The sequence below is a fragment of the Nerophis lumbriciformis genome, linkage group LG07 (genome assembly GCF_033978685.3).
Source record: "Nerophis lumbriciformis linkage group LG07, RoL_Nlum_v2.1, whole genome shotgun sequence".
NCBI classification, from domain to species: Eukaryota; Metazoa; Chordata; class Actinopteri; order Syngnathiformes; family Syngnathidae; genus Nerophis; species Nerophis lumbriciformis.
In genome coordinates this window covers 2839997-2859166 of record NC_084554.2, presented here as the reverse complement: position 1 = coordinate 2859166, position 19170 = coordinate 2839997, and the positions used below count along the sequence as shown (strand labels likewise).

Here is a 19170-nt window from a genome sequence, read left to right as displayed (position 1 = left end):
TTTCTAGGCGTTGAGGGTATCTGGTTTGGTGGCTGCAGGATTAGGTCTCTGCTTTTTGCAGATGATGTGGTCCTGATGGCTTCATCTGGCCAGGATCTTCAGCTCTCACTGGATCGGTTCGCAGCCGAGTGTGAAGCGACTGGGATGGGAATCAGCACCTCCAAGTCCGAGTCCATGGTTCTCTCCCGGAAAAGGGTGGAGTGCCATCTCCGGGTTGGGGAGGAGATCTTGCCCCAAGTGGAGGAGTTCAAGTACCTCGGAGTCTTGTTCACGAGTGAGGGAAGAGTGGATCGTGAGATCGACAGGCGGATCGGTGCGGCGTCTTCAGTAATGCGGACGCTGTATCGATCCGTTGTGGTGAAGAAGGAGCTGAGCCGGAAGGCAAAGCTCTCGATTTACCGGTCGATCTATGTTCACATCCTCACCTATGGTCATGAGCTTTGGGTCATGACCGAAAGGACAAGATCACGGGTACAAGCGGCCGAAATGAGTTTCCTCCGCCGGGTGGCGGGGCTCTCCCTTAGAGATAGGGTGAGAAGCTCTGCCATCCGGGGGGAGCTCAAAGTAAAGCCGCTGCTCCTCCACATCGAGAGGAGCCAGATGAGGTGGTTCGGGCATCTGGTCAGGATGCCACCCGAACGCCTCCCTAGGGAGGTGTTTCGGGCACGTCCGACCGGTAGGAGGCCACGGGGAAGACCCAGGACACGTTGGGAAGACTATGTCTCCCGGCTGGCCTGGGAACGCCTCGGGATCCCCCGGGAGGAGCTGGACGAAGTGGCTGGGGAGAGGGAAGTCTGGGCTTCCCTGCTTAGGCTGCTGCCCCCGCGACCCGACCTCGGATAAGCGGAAGAAGATGGATGGATGGATGGATAATCTACTTGTTCATTTACTGTTAATATCTGCTTATTTTCTGTTTTAACATGTTCTATCTACACTTCTGTTAAAATGTAATAATCACTTATTCTTCTCTTCTTTGATACTTTACATTAGTTATGGATGATACCACACATTTAGGTATCGATCGATCCGATACCAAGTAGTTACAGGATCATACATTGGTCATATTCAAAGTCCTCATGTGTCCAAGGACGTATTTACTGACTTTATAAACATAATATAAATAAATAAAAAACTAAAGATGTTGTGATTCTAAAAAAATATGAATGTAATCATAGTAGTATCGACTAGATACACTCCTGTACTTGGTATCATTACAGTGGATGTCAGGTGTAGATCCACCCATGGCGTTTGTTTACATTGTGACGCCGGTGAGCTATTGTATCCTCCTACGGTGTGTAGTGAAGCATGTTTAGCTATTCCTTGTCCTCCAGTGATAATGAAACCATCCATCCATCCATCCATCTTCTTCCGCTTATCCGAGGTCGGGTCGCGGGGGCAGCAGCCTAAGCAGGGAAGCCCAGACTTCCCTCTCCCCAGCCACTTCGTCCAGCTCCTCCCGGGGGATCCCGAGGCGTTCCCAGGCCAGCCGGGAGACATAGTCTTCCCAACTTGTCCTGGGTCTTCCTCGTGGCCTCCTACCGGTCGGACGTGCCCGAAACACCTTCCTAGGGAGGCGTTCAGGTGGCATCCTGACCAGATGCCCGAACCACCTCATCTGGCTCCTCTCCATGTGGAGGAGCAGCGGCTTTACTTTGAGCTCCCCTCGGATGACAGAGCTTCTCACCCTATCTCTAAGGGAGAGCCCCGCCACTCGGCGGAGGAAACTCATTTCGGCCGCTTGTACCCGTGATCTTGTCCTTTTGGTCATGACCCAAAGCTCATGACCATAGGTGAGGATGGGAACGTAGATCGACCGGTAAATCGAGAGCTTTGCCTTCTGGCTCAGCTCCTTCTTCACCACAACGGATCGATACAGCGTCCGCATTACTGAAGACGCCGCACCGATCCGCCTGTCGATCTCACGATCCACTCTTCCCTCACTCGTGAACAAGACTCCGAGGTACTTGAACTCCTCCACTTGGGGCAAGATCTCCTCCCCAACCCGGAGATGGCACTCCACCCTTTTCCGGGAGAGAACCATGGACTTGGACTTGGAGGTGCTGATTCCCATCCCAGTCGCTTCACACTCGGCTGCGAACCGATCCAGCGAGAGCTGAAGATCTTGGCCGGAGGAAGCCATCAGGACCACATCATCTGCAAAAAGCAGAGACCTAATCCTGCAGCCACCAAACCAGATCCCCTCAACGCCTTGACTGCGCCTAGAAATTCTGCCCATAAAAGTTATGAACAGAATCGGTGACAAAGGGCAGCCTTGGCGGAGTCCAACCCTCACTGGAAACGTGTCCGACTTACTGCCGGCAATGCGGACCAAGCTCTGGCACTGATCATACAGAGAGCGAACTGCCACAATCAGACAGTCCGTTACCCCATACTCTCTGAGCACTCCCCACAGAACTTCCCGAGGGACACGGTCGAATGCCTTCTCCAAGTCCACAAAGCACATGTAGACTGGTTGGGCAAACTCCCATGCACCCTCAAGGACTCTGCCGAGAGTATAGAGCTGGTCCACAGTTCCACGACCAGGACGAAAACCACACTGTTCCTCCTGAATCCGAGGTTCGACTATCCGGCGTAGCCTCCTCTCCAGTACACCTGAATAGACCTTACCGGGAAGGCTGAGGAGTGTGATCCCACGATAGTTAGAACACACCCTCCGGTTCCCCTTCTTAAAGAGAGGAACCACCACCCCGGTCTGCCAATCCAGAGGTACCGCCCCCGATGTCCACGCGATGCTGCAGAGTCTTGTCAACCAAGACAGCCCCACAACATCCAGAGCCTTAAGGAACTCCGGGCGGATCTCATCCACCCCCGGGGCCTTGCCACCGAGGAGCTTTTTAACTACCTCAGCAACCTCAGCCCCAGAAATAGGAGAGCCCACCACAGACTCCCCAGGCACTGCTTCCTCATAGGAAGACGTGTTGGTGGGATTGAGGAGGTCTTCGAAGTATTCCCTCCACCGATCCACAACATCCGCAGTCGAGGTCAGCAGAACACCATCCCCACCATACACGGTGTTGACACTGCACTGCTTCCCCTTCCTGAGGCGGCGGATGGTGGTCCAGAATCGCTTCGAAGCCGTCCGGAAGTCTTTTTCCATGGCCTCCCCGAACTCCTCCCATGTCCGAGTTTTTGCCTCCGCGACCGCTGAAGCCGCACACCGCTTGGCCTGTCGGTACCTGTCTGCTGCCTCAAGAGTCCCATGAGCCAAAAGAACCCGATAGGACTCCTTCTTCAGCCTGACGGTGATAATGATACTTTACACTTTATTTGTCACCATGGAGGCGAGGATTAGTGATTTAGAAGAAGCTAAAACACTACACTACACATCATAGTAGTATCGACTAGATACACTCCTGTACTTGGTATCATTACAGTGGATGTCAGGTGTAGATCCACCCATGGCATTTGTTTACATTGTGACGGCGGTGAGCTATTGTATCCTCCTACGGTGTGTAGTGAAGCATGTTTAGCTATTCCTCGTCCTCCAGTGATAACGATACTTTACACTTTATTTGTCACCATGGAGGCCAGGATTAGTGTTTTAGAAGAAGCTAAAACACTGCCGACTGCAGAGGGACGATAAAAAATATCAATGTAATCATAGTAGTATCGACTAGTAATGATACTTGGTATCATTACAGTGGATGTCAGGTGTAGATCCACCCATTTGTTTACATTGTGACGCCGGTGAGCTATTGTATCCTCCTACGGTGTGTAGTGAAGCATGTTTAGCTATTCCTCGTCCTCCAGTGATAAAGATACTTGGAAAAAACTTACTTTATTTGTCGCCATGGAGGCCAGGATTAGTGATTTAGAAGTAGCTAAAACACTGCCGACTGCAGAGGGACGATAAAAAATATCAATGTAATCATAGTAGTATCGACTAGATACGCTCCTGTACTTGGTATCATTACAGTGGATGTCAGGTGTAGATCCACCCATGGCGTTTGTTTACATTGTGACGCCGGTGAGCTATTGTATCCTCCTACGGTGTGTAGTGAAGCATGTTTAGCTATTCCTCGTCCTCCAGTGATAATGATACTTGGAAAAAACTTACTTTATTTGTCGCCATGGAGGCCAGGATTAGTGATTTAGAAGTAGCTAAAACACTGTGGATGGATGTTAGCCGTGTCTTAAAGCACCTCTTCCTGAGGGTGTTTCAGTGTTATAACTTCACCTTTATCTACCGTTCTCCCTTTTCTGTCTCCACACTGTGTCTGCTTGCAAGTACTCTGTGCGTGTGCGCTGCCGAACATGCTCCTCCGCTGGTAAAACCAGCATTGTCATGACGTGACGACGACTGGAAGCACAGGGTGTTGGACCGGTACTTTTTAAGAGGTGGTATAGTACTGAATAGGATTCATTAGTGTTGCGGTACTATACTGGTACCGGTTTACTGTAGAACCTAAGTTACAGGCAACACTTCACAAGCTGTGGGAAAGTTCGTTGTGCTGCTTACCCCACACACGGCCACTTGCATGATGGCATCGAAGCCCCCCTCGGGGGAGTCCAGGTTCCCGGAGATGTGCTGCTGGCCCACCAGGGCGTTGAACTTCTTGCCGTCGCTGGTCAGCTTCAGGACGTTCTTGTAGCTGAAGGGACTGGTGCAGTTCTGGTCCCCGGTGCACGGGTTGAGCAGCTTGGCGGGGGTGGTGCTGATGTACGGCATCACCGTCTTCTCCACGAAGGAACCGAAGCCTGCCGCGGACATGTTGGGAAATATCGTCAGACGATACGGCTTCAAGCGGAGAGCACTTTTTTATAATATCGTTCATTCATATCGAGCCGCCCTACATTTTCAAAAATGTATAAAAATGGAAAAAGGATGAGGGGAAAAAAATATATTATAGTTTGCATATTGTCTTGTGTAGGAGGACAAACATGACACTAACCTTCCTAATTGGAATTGGGGGTTAAATCACCAAAAATGATTCCCGGGCGCGGCCACCACTGCTGCTCACTGTAAGGCTGAAACGACGCGTCGACGTAGTCGACGTCATCGGTTACGTAAATACGTCGACGCCGTTTTTGTGCGTCGGCGCGTCGCATATTTACGTCACACTACTGTCATGGCGGAGCGCAAAGCAGACGATGCGAGCGAGGGGAAAAAAGCACGCCAAAAGTCGTCAAAAGTGTGGGAGTATTTCAATAAACGGCCTAATAATGTTGTTGTATGCACACTGTGTCGAGCGGAAATGGCCTATCATAGCAGCACAACGGCTATGAACGAACATTTGAAAAGAAAACCCCCGACAGCGTTCTTGCCATCGCCATCAACTAGTCATTCGTCCGCGTGCGTATACGTTGTCATCATTACACAAAAACATGAATGTGTCATTTGTATCTGCGTTGTAAATTCATAAACTAAAACACCGTTTCGCTCTGAGAGGCGCGTTTGGCGTGCCTGTTCAGTGTTTACAAAGACGCGCTCCTCTTTAACGCTGTGGAGAGGCGGCGGGGGCGAGCGAGCGGCGAGGCGGGGCGCGCCGGGAGCGACGCCGCAAGAGACAGGGGACGACGAGCGAGCGAGGAAGAGGAGCTGAAAAGCGAGGAAAGAAAGAGAAAAGAGTTGGAAGAGAAAAGACTTTGTGTAAAATGAAAAGATTGTAAACCTGGCAAAGCCGTCTGGCGTTCAGTCTGTCGGTCCTGAAAGAACCCCACGGCACAAGACGTGTCACAAACGCTAACGTTAATTAGTTGTGCAAATACCTTTTACAACATTAACAGTTACATATACTATGTACAAACCAACAATTAACTTTCACTTTAATCATACTATCATTGTTGTGTTATTAAGCAAAATAAGCAATACTTTTACTTTTGTTGAAATGTTTACACTGTACACTTTTTTGTATTGGATGTTTAGCTTTATTTTTGCACATTTTAGCAAATAAGCAATACTTTTACTTTTGTTGAAATGTTTACACTTGTTACAGGATATTTCCGTTTTGCACTTTTTTGTATTGGATGTTTATCTTTATTTTTGCACATTTTAAAGCAAAATAAGCAATACTTTTACTTTTGAAATGCTTATACTATTGCAGAATATTAAGATTTGCACTGGATGTTTACTTTTATATTTGCACATTAAAAAGCAAATAAGCTACTTTTAATTTTGTTAAATGTTAAAAGTTTTAAATGTTTACATTGTTACAGAATATTTTGTCATGTTGTTGTCAATGTTGACTGAGTGGCCATACCTTTTTTTTTTGTAAATAAAAGCCATGCCTTTTGAAAAAACTGGCCTACATTTATTTTTTTCCTCTTCATTTTAAATAAAAAAAATAATCGGTAAAAGGAAAAATAATCTATAGATTAATCGAAAAAAATAATCTATAGATTAACCGATTAATCGAAAAAAAATAATCTATAGATTAATCGATAGAAAAATAATCGTTAGCTGCAGCCCTGGCTCACTGCTCCCCTCACCTCCCACCTAGTGTGTTTGTGACAATCATTGCTACTTTAACTTTTTTAATTGTTACAAATCCCACTGTTTGTATGAAACATGCTTCACTGATGACAGTATTTGGCGTGCGCCGTTTTGTCCTACTAATTTCGGAAGTCCTTGAATGCACCGTGTTTTTTTTTTTTACATGTTAAAGTTCAAGTTAAAGTAGCAATGATTGTCACACACACACACACGAGGTGTGGCGAAATTATTCTCTGCATTTGACCCCCCCTGAGAGGTGAGGGGAGCAGTGAGCAGCAGAGGTGGCCGCGCCCAAGAATAAGTTTTGGTGATTTAACCCTCATTCATATCGAGCCACAAGCGGCTCTTTAGCGCCGCCCTACATTTTCAAAAATGTATAAAAATGGAAAAAGGATGAGGGGAAAAAAAATATATTATAGTTTGCATATTGTCTTGTGTAGGAGGACAAACATGACACTAACCTTCCTAATTGGAATTGGGGGTTAAATCACCAAACATGATTCCCGGGCGCGGCCACCGCTGCTGCTCACTGCTCCCCTCACCTCCCACCTAGTGTGTTTGTGACAATCATTGCTACTTTAACTTATTTAATTGTTAGAAATCCCACTGTTTATATGAAACATGCTTCACTGATGACAGTATTTGGCGTGCGCCGTTTTGTCCTACTAATTTCGGAAGTCCTTGAACGCACCGTGGTTTTTTTTACATGTTAAAGTACCCATGATTGTCACACACACACACACACACGAGGTGTGGCGAAATTATTCTCTGCATTTGACCCATCACCCCTTGATCAACCCCTGGGAGGCGAGGGGAGCAGTGAGCAGCAGCGGTGGCCGCGCCCAAGAATAAGTTCTGGTGATTTAACCCTCATTCATATCGAGCCACAAGCGGCTCTTTAGCGCCGCCCTACATTTTCAAAAATGTATAAAAATGGAAAAAGGATGAGGGGGAAAAAAATATATTATAGTTTGCATATTGTCTTGTGTAGGAGGACAAACATGACACTAACCTTCCTAATTGGAATTGGGGGTTAAATCACCAAAAATGATTCCCGGGCGCGGCCACCGCTGCTGCTCACTGCTCCCCTCACCTCCCACCTAGTGTGTTTGTGACAATCATTGCTACTTTAACTTTTTTAATTGTTACAAATCCCACTGTTTATATGAAACATGCTTCACTGATGACAGTATTTGGCATGCGCCGTTTTGTCCTACTAATTTCGGAAGTCCTTGAACGCACCATGGTTTTTTTTACATGTTAAAGTTCAAGTTAAAGTAGCAATGATTGTCACACACACACGAGGTGTGGCGAAATTATTCTCTGCATTTGACCCATCACCCCTTGATCACCCCCTGGGAGGTGAGGGGAGCAGTGAGCAGCAGAGGTGGCCGCGCCCAAGAATAATTTTTTTGGTGATTTAACCCCTAATTCCAAGCCTTGATGCTGAGTGCCAAGCAGGGAGGTAATGGCTCCCATTTTTATAGTCTTTGGTATGACTCGGCCCGGGGGTTTGAACTCACGACCTACCCATCTCATGGCAGACACTCTAACCACTAGGTCATATATAAACAAGTAACCATTTAAAAGGATATAAAGGTGTATTTGTCATTACTGTAGAGTTGTTTTTCATTGTACTGAAATTGGAAGGTACAAACCCCGTTTCCATATGAGTTGGGAAATGGTGTTAGATGTAAATATAAACGGAATACAATGATAATTTTCAACCCATATTCAGTTGAATATGCTACAAAGACAACATATTTGATGTTCAAACTCATAAACTTCTTTTTTTTTTTTGCAAATAATCATTAACTTTAGAATTTGATGCCAGCAACACGTGACAAAGAAGTTGGGAAAGGTGGCAATAAATCAATGAGCCACATCAGTGTGTAAAGGATATCACCACATGGGCTCAGGAACACTTCAGAAACCCACTGTCAGTAACTACATTTGGTGGCTACATCTGTAAGTGTGTCATGTTTTGTTTTAGTCATGTTCGGTTTTGTTTTGGGACTTTTTGTGCACTTTTGTTTGTTTGTCACCATAGCAACCCATTAGTTTTCACCTGTCACGTCACGCACCTGTTTCACGATTTGAGTCACGCACCTGTTTTCACTAATCATGTCTGTAGTATTTAAGTTCATTGTTTTCAGTTCGGCTTTCTGGCGACATCCGGACTCATACCCCTGACACACTCTCCACACACCCTTATGACCCTCGCTGCTCTTTTTTCATGCCGTTTTCTCGTCCAAGTAAGTTTTCTTTATTCATGCCATAGTTTGCAAGTTTTGTTTAATTGTTCATAGTTTCTGCCGTTGTGCAAGTTTTGTGTTTATAGTCAAGTTTTGTACTTCCGCCCTTGTGCGCGCCTTTTGTTTGCTTTTTTTTTTTGTAGTTATAGTGTTAAAATAAATCATGTACTCCCCTTCACGCCACGTATGGTCCAAATCTTTTGCAAGTTTTGTGTTTATAGTCAAGTTTTGTACTTCCGCCCTTGTGCGCGCCTTTTGTTTGCTTTTTTTTTTGTAGTTATAGTGTTAAAATAAATCATGTACTCCCCTTCACGCCACGTATGGTCCAAATCTTTTGCAAGTTTTGTGTTTATAGTCAAGTTTTGTACTTCCGCCCTTGTGCGCGCCTTTTGTTTGCTTTTTTTTTTTGTAGTTATAGTGTTAAAATAAATCATGTACTCCCCTTCACGCCACGTATGGTCCAAATCTTTTGCACCTCGGGAGAACAAACCACGCCACAGTCCCAGCCGTGACAAAGTGCAAGTTAAAACTCTCCTGTGCAAGGCGAAAACCGTTTCTCAACAACACCCAGAAACGCCGTCGGCTTCGCTGGGCCTGAGCTCATCTAAGATGGACTGATGCAAAGTGGAAAAGTGTTCTGTGGTCTGACGAGTCCGCATTTCAAATTGTTTTTGGGAAACTGTGGACGTCGTGTCCTCCGGACCAAAGAGGAAAAGAACCATCCGGATTGTTATAGGCACAAAGTGTAAAAGTCAGCATGTGTGATGGTATGGGGGTGTATTAGTGCCCAAAATATGGGTAACTTACACATCTGTGAAGGCACCATTAATGCTGAAAGGTACATACAGGTTTTGGAGCAACAATCACCAAAATGATTCCCGGGCGCGGCCACCGCTGCTGCCCACTGCTCCCCTCACCTCCCAGGGGGTGATCAAGGGTGATGGGTCAAATGCAGAGAATAATCTCGCCACACCTAGTGTGTGTGACAATCATTGGTACTTTAACTTTAACTTTATATTGCCATCCAAGCATGGACGCCCCTGCTTATTTCAGCAAGACAATGCCAAGCCACGTGTTACATCAACGTGGCTTCATAGTAAAAGAGTGCGGGTACTTTCCTGGCCCGCCTGCAGTCCAGACCTGTCTCCCATCGAAAATGTGTGGCGCATTATGAAGCCTAAAATAGCACAAGGGAGACCCCCGGACTGTTGAACAACTTAAGCTGTACATCAAGCAAGAATGGGAAAGAATTCCACCTGAGAAGCTTCAAAAATGTGTCTCCTCAGTTCCCAAACCTTTACTGAGTGTTGTTAAAGTGGTGAACATGCCCTTTCCCAACTACATGAAATTCTAAGTTAATTATTATTTGCCCAAAAAAATCAAGTTTATGAGTTTGAACATCAAATATGTTGTCTTTGTAGCATATTCAACTGAATATGGGTTGAAAATTATCATTGTATTCCGTTTATATTTACATCTAACACAATTTCCCAACTCATATGGAAACGGGGTTTGTAAATAACTTTCAGTTTTCCACACAATACAGACATCAGGAACTTTAGTCCAGAATCTTACTAATTAGGTATCAAAAAATACCAGGACTCGGTCCACAGTGGAAACACTTTGGACAGCCCTGGTTTGAAAGTAAACCAAAAAGTAACCAATCTACCCAAAATATAAATGGTGAACTCGAATCCTCACCTATCCTGAAGTCGGACGTGATCTTTGACATTTCCAGCATCAAATGGGTTCCCAGGTTCTTCACGTTCTCCAGATCATCCTTCATGGAGTAGGACAAGTCCATCAAGTAGTACAGGTCGATGGGATAATCTTCTGCCCGCTTGAACTTCAGGTTGAAAGACTGGGGCTCACCTGTACACACACACACCTGGTCACATGACTGCGACAATGAACACAAAAATACCCTTTGCATTCACCGGATCTGAGGGTGAGACTGAGCTTCTGGGGCTGGATCTGGGTGATGTCCTCCGGCTTCAGCTTCTCCGAGGCCTTTCTCCGGTTGGTCACCGGCTTGTTCCTGAGGACCCTCTTCTCCCCGTGAGGGTTCTCTATCATCTGCTCGTTACAACCGCGGCTCTTCAGCGACTGCAGCTCGTCACATCGGGTCGACACGGTCTCGCCTTGTTTCAGGAAGTCCTGGAATAGTTTGTGAATTTTGAAGTCAAAGTCAAAAGTGTACATACACTTGTAAAGAACATGTCATGGCTGTCTGGACTTTACAAGTTTACCTGCAATAAGGCACTTTTGGTAGCCATCCACAAGCTTCTGCTTGACCACTTGACCACAAAATTGGTGCAGTTCAGCTAAATGTGTTGCTTTTCTGACATGGACTTGTTTCTTCAGCATTGTCCACACGTTTAAGTCAGGACTTTGGGAAAGCCATTCTAAAACATTCATTCTAGCCTGATTTAGCTACCACTTTTGAGGTGTGTTTGGGGTCATTGTCCTGTTGGAACACCCAACTGCGCCCAAGACCCAACCTCCGTGTCAAGACGTGGTTTTCGCTTACTGCGGGGTCGTTCTCCCAGGAAGGCAAACGGACGACTCCGGACAGGCCTTGCAGGTAGGAACATGATTTAATTTGAATAAAACAAATTAACGAGGTACAAAACAGAAAACAACCCGAAGGCAAGCGTGCCTGTCGCACGCTGAAGCTAAGGCAAAAACTTAGGACGTTAAACTATAGACATGAACCTCACGGAACTGTGGCATGAAACAAACACAAAACTGTGGCATGAAACAACTAACATTAACTATGGCATGGAACAAACACGAAACAGTGGCATGAAACAACTAGCATTAACTATGGCATGGAACAAACACGAAACTGTGGCATGAAACAACTAGCATTAAGTATGGCATGGAACAAACACGAAACTGTGGCATGAAACAACTAGCATTAACTATGGCATGGAACAAACACGAAACTGTGGCATGAAACAACTAGCATTAACTATGGCATGGAACAAACACGAAACTGTGGCATGAAACCAATAATGACGCCAGGACGACTGACTGGCAAAGGCAGGCTTAAATAGTCCTCTGATTAGAAGCAGGTGCGTGTCCCGAACACCAGGGGCAGGTCATCCATCCATCCATCCATCTTCTTCCGCTTATCCGAGGTCGGGTCGCGGGGGCAGCAGCCTAAGCAGGGAAGCCCAGACTTCCCTCTCCCCAGCTACTTCGTCCAGCTCTTCCTGTGGGACCCCGAGGCGTTCCCAGGCCAGCCAGGAGACATAGTCTTCCCAACGTGTCCTGGGTCTTCCCCGCGGCCTCCTACCGGTCGGACGTGCCCTAAACACCTCCCTAGGGAGGCGTTCGGGTGGCATCCTGACCAGATGCCCGAACCACCTCATCTGGCTCCTCTAACCCCGGATGACAGAGCTTCTCACCCTATCTCTAAGGGAGAGCCCCGCCACCCGGCGGAAGAAACTCATTTGGGCCGCTTGTACCCGTGATCTTGTCCGTTCGGTCATAACCCAAAGCTCATGACCATAGGTGAGGATGGGAACGTAGATCGACCGGTAAATTGAGAGCTTTGCCTTCCGGCTCAGCTCCTTCTTCACCACAACGGATCGATACAGCGTCCGCATTACTGAAGACGCCGCACCGATCCGCCTGTCGATCTCACGATCCACTCTTCCCTCACTCGTGAACAAGACTCCGAGGTACTTGAATTCCTCCACTTGGGGCAAGATCTCCTCCCCAACCCGGAGATGGCACTCCACACTTTTCCGGGCGAGAACCATGGACTCGGACTTGGAGGTGCTGATTCCCATCCCAGTCGCTTCACACTCGGCTGCGAACCGATCCAGTGAGAGCTGAAGATCCTGGCCAGATGAAGCCATCAGGACCACATCATCTGCAAAAAGCAGAGACCTAATCCTGCAGCCACCAAACCGGATCCCCTCAACGCCTTGACTGCGCCTAGAAATTCTGTCCATAAAAGTTATGAACAGAATCGGTGACAAAGGCTGCCAGGGGCAGGTGTAAATCATAAATAGCCATGGTAACTAAAACAAACTCAGGTGTCAAACAGGAACTAAAAGAGTCCAAAACTAACAGAACATAACAAAAACATGATCCGGACCACGGATCATGACACTCCGGGCTGATGATTTTAGCTTGTCCTGAGGAATTTGGAGGTAATCCTCCTTTTTCATTGTCCCATTTAAAGCAGCAGTTCCATTGGCAGCAAAACAGGCCCAGAGCACAATACTACCACCACCATGCTTGGCGGTAGGCATGGCGTTCCTGGGATTAAAGGCCTCAACTCATATTGCTGGGTATTGTGGCCAAACAGCTCCATTTTTGTTTCATCTGACCACAGAACTTTCCTCCAGAAGGTCTTATCTTTGTCCATGTGATGTCAGATGAAACAAAAATGGAGCTGTTTGGCCACAATACCCAGCAATATGAGTTGAGGCCTTTAATCCCAGGAACATCATGCCTACCGTCAAGCATGGTGGTGGTAGTATTATGCTCTGGGCCTGTTTTGCTGCCAATGGAACTGCTGCTTTAAATGGGACAATGAAAAAGGAGGATTAGCTCCAAATTCATCAGGACAAGCTAAAATCATCAGCCCGGAGTGTGGTCCGGATCATGTTTTTGTTAGTTTTGGACTCTTTTAGTTCCTGTTTGACACCTGAGTTTGTTTTAGTTACCATGGCTATTTATGATTTTCACCTGCCCCTGGTGTTCGGGACGCGCACCTGCTTCTAATCAGAGGACTATTTAAGCCTGCCTTTGCCAGTCAGTCGTCCTGGCGTCATTATTGGTTTCATGCCACAGTTTCGTGTTTGTTCCATGCCATAGTTAATACTAGTTGTTTCATGCCACAGTTTCGTGTTTGTTCCATGCCATAGTTAATGCTAGTTGTTTCATGCCACAGTTTCGTGTTTGTTCCATGCCATAGTTAATGCTAGTTGTTTCATGCCACAGTTTCGTGTTTGTTTCATGCCACAGTTTCGTGTTTGTTCCATGCCATAGTTAATGCTAGTTGTTTCATGCCACAGTTTCGTGTTTGTTCCATGCCATAGTTAATGCTAGTTGTTTCATGCCACAGTTTCGTGTTTGTTCCATGCCATAGTTAATGCTAGTTGTTTCATGCCACAGTTTCGTGTTTGTTTCATGCCACAGTTTCGTGTTTGTTCCATGCCATAGTTAATGCTAGTTGTTTCATGCCACAGTTTCGTGTTTGTTTCATGCCACAGTTTCGTGTTTGTTCCATGCCATAGTTAATGCTAGTTGTTTCATGCCACAGTTTCGTGTTTGTTCCATGCCATAGTTAATGCTAGTTGTTTCATGCCACAGTTTCGTGTTTGTTTCATGCCACAGTTTCGTGTTTGTTCCATGCCATAGTTAATGCTAGTTGTTTCATGCCACAGTTTCGTGTTTGTTCCATGCCATAGTTAATGCTAGTTGTTTCATGCCACAGTTTCGTGTTTGTTCCATGCCATAGTTAATGCTAGTTGTTTCATGCCACAGTTTCGTGTTTGTTTCATGCCACAGTTTCGTGTTTGTTCCATGCCATAGTTAATGCTAGTTGTTTCATGCCACAGTTTCGTGTTTGTTCCATGCCATAGTTAATACTAGTTGTTTCATGCCACAGTTCCGTGTTTGTTTCATGCCACAGTTTCGTGTTTGTTCCATGCCATAGTTAATGCTAGTTGTTTCATGCCACAGCTTCGTGTTTGTTCCATGCCATAGTTAATGCTAGTTGTTTCATGCCACAGTTTCGTGTTTGTTTCATGCCACAGTTTCGTGTTTGTTCCATGCCATAGTTAATGCTAGTTGTTTCATGCCACAGTTTCGTGTTTGTTTCATGCCACAGTTTCGTGTTTGTTCCATGCCATAGTTAATGCTAGTTGTTTCATGCCACAGTTTCGTGTTTGTTCCATGCCATAGTTAATGCTAGTTGTTTCATGCCACAGTTTCGTGTTTGTTTCATGCCACAGTTTCGTGTTTGTTCCATGCCATAGTTAATGCTAGTTGTTTCATGCCACAGTTTCGTGTTTGTTTCATGCCACAGTTTCGTGTTTGTTCCATGCCATAGTTAATGCTAGTTGTTTCATGCCACAGTTTCGTGTTTGTTTCATGCCACAGTTTCGTTTTTGTTCCATGCCATAGTTAATGCTAGTTGTTTCATGCCACAGTTTCGTGTTTGTTCCATGCCATAGTTAATGCTAGTTGTTTCATGCCACAGTTTCGTGTTTGTTTCATGCCACAGTTTCGTGTTTGTTTCATGCCACAGTTTCGTGTTAGTTCCATGCCATAGTTAATGCTCGTTGTTTCATGCCACAGTTTCGTGTTTGTCTCATGCCACAGTTTCGTGAGATTCATGTCTATAGTTTCATGTCCTAAGTTTTAGCCTTAGCTTCCGCGTGCGATAGGCACGCTTGCCTTCAGGGTTGTTTTCTGTTTTGTACCTCGTTGATTTGTTTTATTCAAATTAAATCATGTTCCTACCTGCAAGGCCTGTCCAGAGTCGTCCGTTTGCCTTCCTGGGAGAACGACCCCGCAGTAAGCGAAAACCACGTCTTGACACGGAGGTTGGGTCTTGGGCGCAGTTGGGTGTTCCAACAGGACAATGACCCCAAACACACCTCAAAAGTGGTAGCTAAATCAGGCTAGAATGAAGGTTTTAGAATGGCCTTCCCAAAGTCCTGACTTAAAGGTGTGGACAATGCTGAAGAAACAAGTCCATGTCAGAAAAGCAACACATTTAGCTGAACTGCAGCAATTTTGTGGTCAAGTGGTCAAGCAGAAGCTTGTGGATGGCTACCAAAAGCGCCTTATTGCAGGTAAACTTGTGGTATGTACACTTTTGACCACCACTGTACCTTCATAATGTACATAAAAAGACATGTTTTTATTCAGGTTTTACGCAAAGACGTGGTCACTGGAGTCTTTATTGCATGTGCAACTGTGTAGCGTCTTCCTACTTCGGACAGCATTGATTCATACCGGGTCGGTGCACCAGCCACATTTGGCTCCAGCCTGGATGCAATCCCCGCAGTATTTGGCATTTGCACTGATGCACTCATTCCCCTCTGTAGGGGAAAAAAACAAAAGAGAGAAAAGCAGAGTCAGACAGCCCCTGCAAAGTAAGCAGCCCTCCCAGCCCCCCCCCCCTCCGCTGTTTACACATCAATTCATGTGGAACACGAGTCGTAACTGGAGACCTCCATTGTCTTCTCCGTGATGCTGACTTGGAGCTCCAGTGACGGTCAATCACATCATTAGAACACAAGAGCTAGGGATGGCTACCCAATTTGGTACTTTTAGAGATACATTTTATGTGAATCCATGCCTGGTAGTACAGACTACCGTATTTTCCGGTCCATAGGGCGCACCGGATTATAAGGAACACTGCCGATGAGCGGGTCTAGTCAGGGTCTATTTTCATACACCGGATTATAAGGAGGTGCTGATTCTCATCCCAGTCGCTTCACACTCGGCTGCAAAACCGATCCAGTGAGAGCTGAAGATCCTGGCCAGATGAAGCCATCAGGACCACATCATCTGCAAAAAGCAGAGACCTAATCCTGCAGCCACCAAACCAGATCCCCTCAACGCCTTGACTGCGCCTAGAAATTCTGTCCATAAAAGTTATGAACAGAATCGGTGACAAAGGGCAGCCTTGGCGGAGTCCAACCCTCACTGGAAACGTGTCCGACTTACTACCGGCAATGCGGACCAAGCTCTGGCACTGATCATACAGGGAGCGGACCGCCACAATCAGACAGTCCGATACCCCATACTCTCTGAGCACTCCCCACAGGACTTCCCGAGGGACACGGTCGAATGCCTTCTCCAAGTCCACAAAACACATGTAGACTGGTTGGGCAAACTCCCATGCACCCTCAAGGACCCTGCCGAGAGTATAGAGCTGGTCCACAGTTCCACGACCAGGCCGAAAACCACACTGTTCCTCCTGAATCCGAGGTTCGACTATCCGGCGTAGCCTCCTCTCCAGTACACCTGAATAGACCTTACCGGGAAGGCTGAGGAGTGTGATCCCACGATAGTTAGAGCACACCCTCCAAGTCCGAGTCCATGGTTCTCGCCCGGAAAAGGGTGGAGTGCCATCTCCGGGTTGGGGAGGAGATCAAGCCCCAAGTGGAGGAGTTCAAGTACCTCGGAGTCTTGTTCACGAGTGAGGGAAGAGTGGATCGTGAGATCGACAGGCGGATCGGTGCGGCGTCTTCAGTAATGCGGACGCTGTATCGATCTGTTGTGGTGAAGAAGGAGCTGAGCCGGAAGGCAAAGCTCTCAATTTACCGGTCGATCTACGTTCCCATCCTCACCTATGGTCATGAGCTTTGGGTTATGACCGAAAGGACAAGATCACGGGTACAAGCGGCCGAAATGAGTTTCCTCCGCCGGGTGGCGGGTCTCTCCCTTAGAGATAGGGTGAGAAGCTCTGTCATTCGGGGGGAGCTCAAAGTAAAGCCGCTGCTCCTCCACATCGAGAGGAGCCAGATGAGGTGGTTCGGGCATCTGGTCAGGATGCCACCCGAACGCCTCCCTAGGGAGGTGTTTAGGGCACGTCCGACCGGTAGGAGGCCGCGGGGAAGACCCAGGACACGTTGGTAAGACTATGTCTCCCGGCTGGCCTGGGAACGCCTCGGGGTCCCACAGGAAGAGCTGGACGAAGTGGCTGGGGAGAGGGAAGTCTGGGCTTCCCTGCTTAGGCTGCTGCCCCCGCGACCTGACCTCAGATAAGCGGAAGAAGATGGAAGGATGGATGGATGGATGGATGGATGGATGGATGGATGGATGGATGGATGGAAGATTCCTAATAAACGACACTAGAATAAGCACACATTTGATTGGTAAATCATAGTGTAACGACCTGGAATGACACTTTATGTGTGGTGTTGGAGTTGTCCGACTTTTTGTGTGGCTGTAAACGCATCACTGGCTAAGTGCCATATGTGCATGTGTTGGCGCAAGTGAGAAAGAGCAAGCGGCTGCTGTTGATATAACAAAGTTGCTTTTGGTCTGGTTTGTACAGCAGAAAATGACCACTTTTGCTAGATATCTTTTTTTTTTACTAATGTTTTGGTGATGTGTTTATGGCCGACAATAAAGAGTTTTGCTCAGTAAAGTGATGGATGGAATTCATGTCCTCAAAGCAGCGTCTCGAGAGACGTTACAATATTTGAACAATGATGACGAAAACTGTTTTCTCTGTCGTGTCGAAAATTGTTATGTGCTTATTTTTTTATTTGATTTTGTGCGTGGCATAGATTTGCCGTGCGCAGAGGACGCTTGAGCAGTGCGCAATTGCACAGGCGCGCACCTTAGAGGGAACGTTGGCCGTGAGATTTTGTCTGTTGACCCGTGGGAAATTATGCAACTTCACCTAATTGGTGCCAAAAATGTTTTTTTCAAATCAATAATTATAATCTGCAAATAATGTGCCTGTGGGGAGGCGGGGCCGGCAGACCGATAGCGAGGCGTGCCCCGCCGGAGCCCGCTCCAAGATGGCGGCGAGGAGGCGTGGCCGGCAGTCCAACAGGGAGGCAGGGCACGCCGGAGCCCGCTCCGAGGCGTGGACGACGAGCGGGCGGCGAGGCGGGACGCGCCGGAAGCGACACCGCAATCAGGGCAAGGTGTGTGTATCGCGCAGCTCCGGACAATATAATTATCCTCTCGCACCGTATAAAAGGGCGGGAGACGTAAATGTCGGAAAGAGAGACGGAGGAAAGAGACAGACACAACGAGAGGCTGATGCTGAGCGAGAGCGCAAGAGAGCCCAAGGAAGACGACGACAATGCGCGCGACTGAAGAACTGGAGCGGAGGAGCGAGCAGAGCGAAGCGAAGCTGAGAAGCAACTCACAAAAAATACTTTGTTTTATTTGCAAAAATAAAGAAGTCTACACCTGCTCCCCAGTATGTCCTTCCTTGATGGTCCTTGGAACCCACCCGACAGCTTGAGTCTGTCACAGTGCCGTTGCTTAGTGCCTGTGCTGTGTCGAGCTCAGCAAGGTAACCACGTGATACTCCACGTCAGCAGGTGGCAGCAGGCAGTTCATTGCTTTGTAAAAGTCGGAATGTGTCGGGTGAGACGAGGATGGCTTGTTGTGGTCACAATATGCGGGTAAAAACGTATATAATGCTTAAACTCAAAATGAACATAAGGAAAAGGCAATGAAGCATAGGAATGGCTATGCAAAACACGAGTGAAACTGAACTGGCTACCAAGTAAACAGAAACAGAATGCTGGAGGACAGCAAAAACTTACGGCGTCCACAAAGTACATCCGTACACGACGTGGCAATCAACAATGTCCACACAAAGAAGGTTCAAGGTTCAAGGTTCAAGGTTCAACTTTATTGTCCCCGCGGGGAAATTTGTCTTGGGCACAGTGCATCATTGCTTTCTTAACATACCCAAAAACAACAGAACAAAAACACAAGCACAGACACAAC

General features: G+C 47.0%; 1 protein-coding gene across 2 annotated transcripts in view; it reads right to left on the bottom strand.

Moving 5' to 3' along the window:
* The window catches only part of LOC133609891 (integrin beta-1-like), a 214519-nt gene that overhangs the window by 116815 nt on the left and 78534 nt on the right, over positions 1 to 19170 (bottom strand). For both annotated transcript variants that reach the window (XM_061965925.1, XM_061965926.1), the window contains exons 3-6: positions 15697 to 15782; positions 10647 to 10866; positions 10411 to 10581; positions 4481 to 4719 (exon numbers count right to left, since the gene is read on the bottom strand). In XM_061965925.1, coding sequence (XP_061821909.1) covers positions 4481 to 4719; positions 10411 to 10581; positions 10647 to 10866; positions 15697 to 15782 — 716 coding nt within the window. The remainder of the gene's footprint in view (positions 1 to 4480; positions 4720 to 10410; positions 10582 to 10646; positions 10867 to 15696; positions 15783 to 19170) is intronic.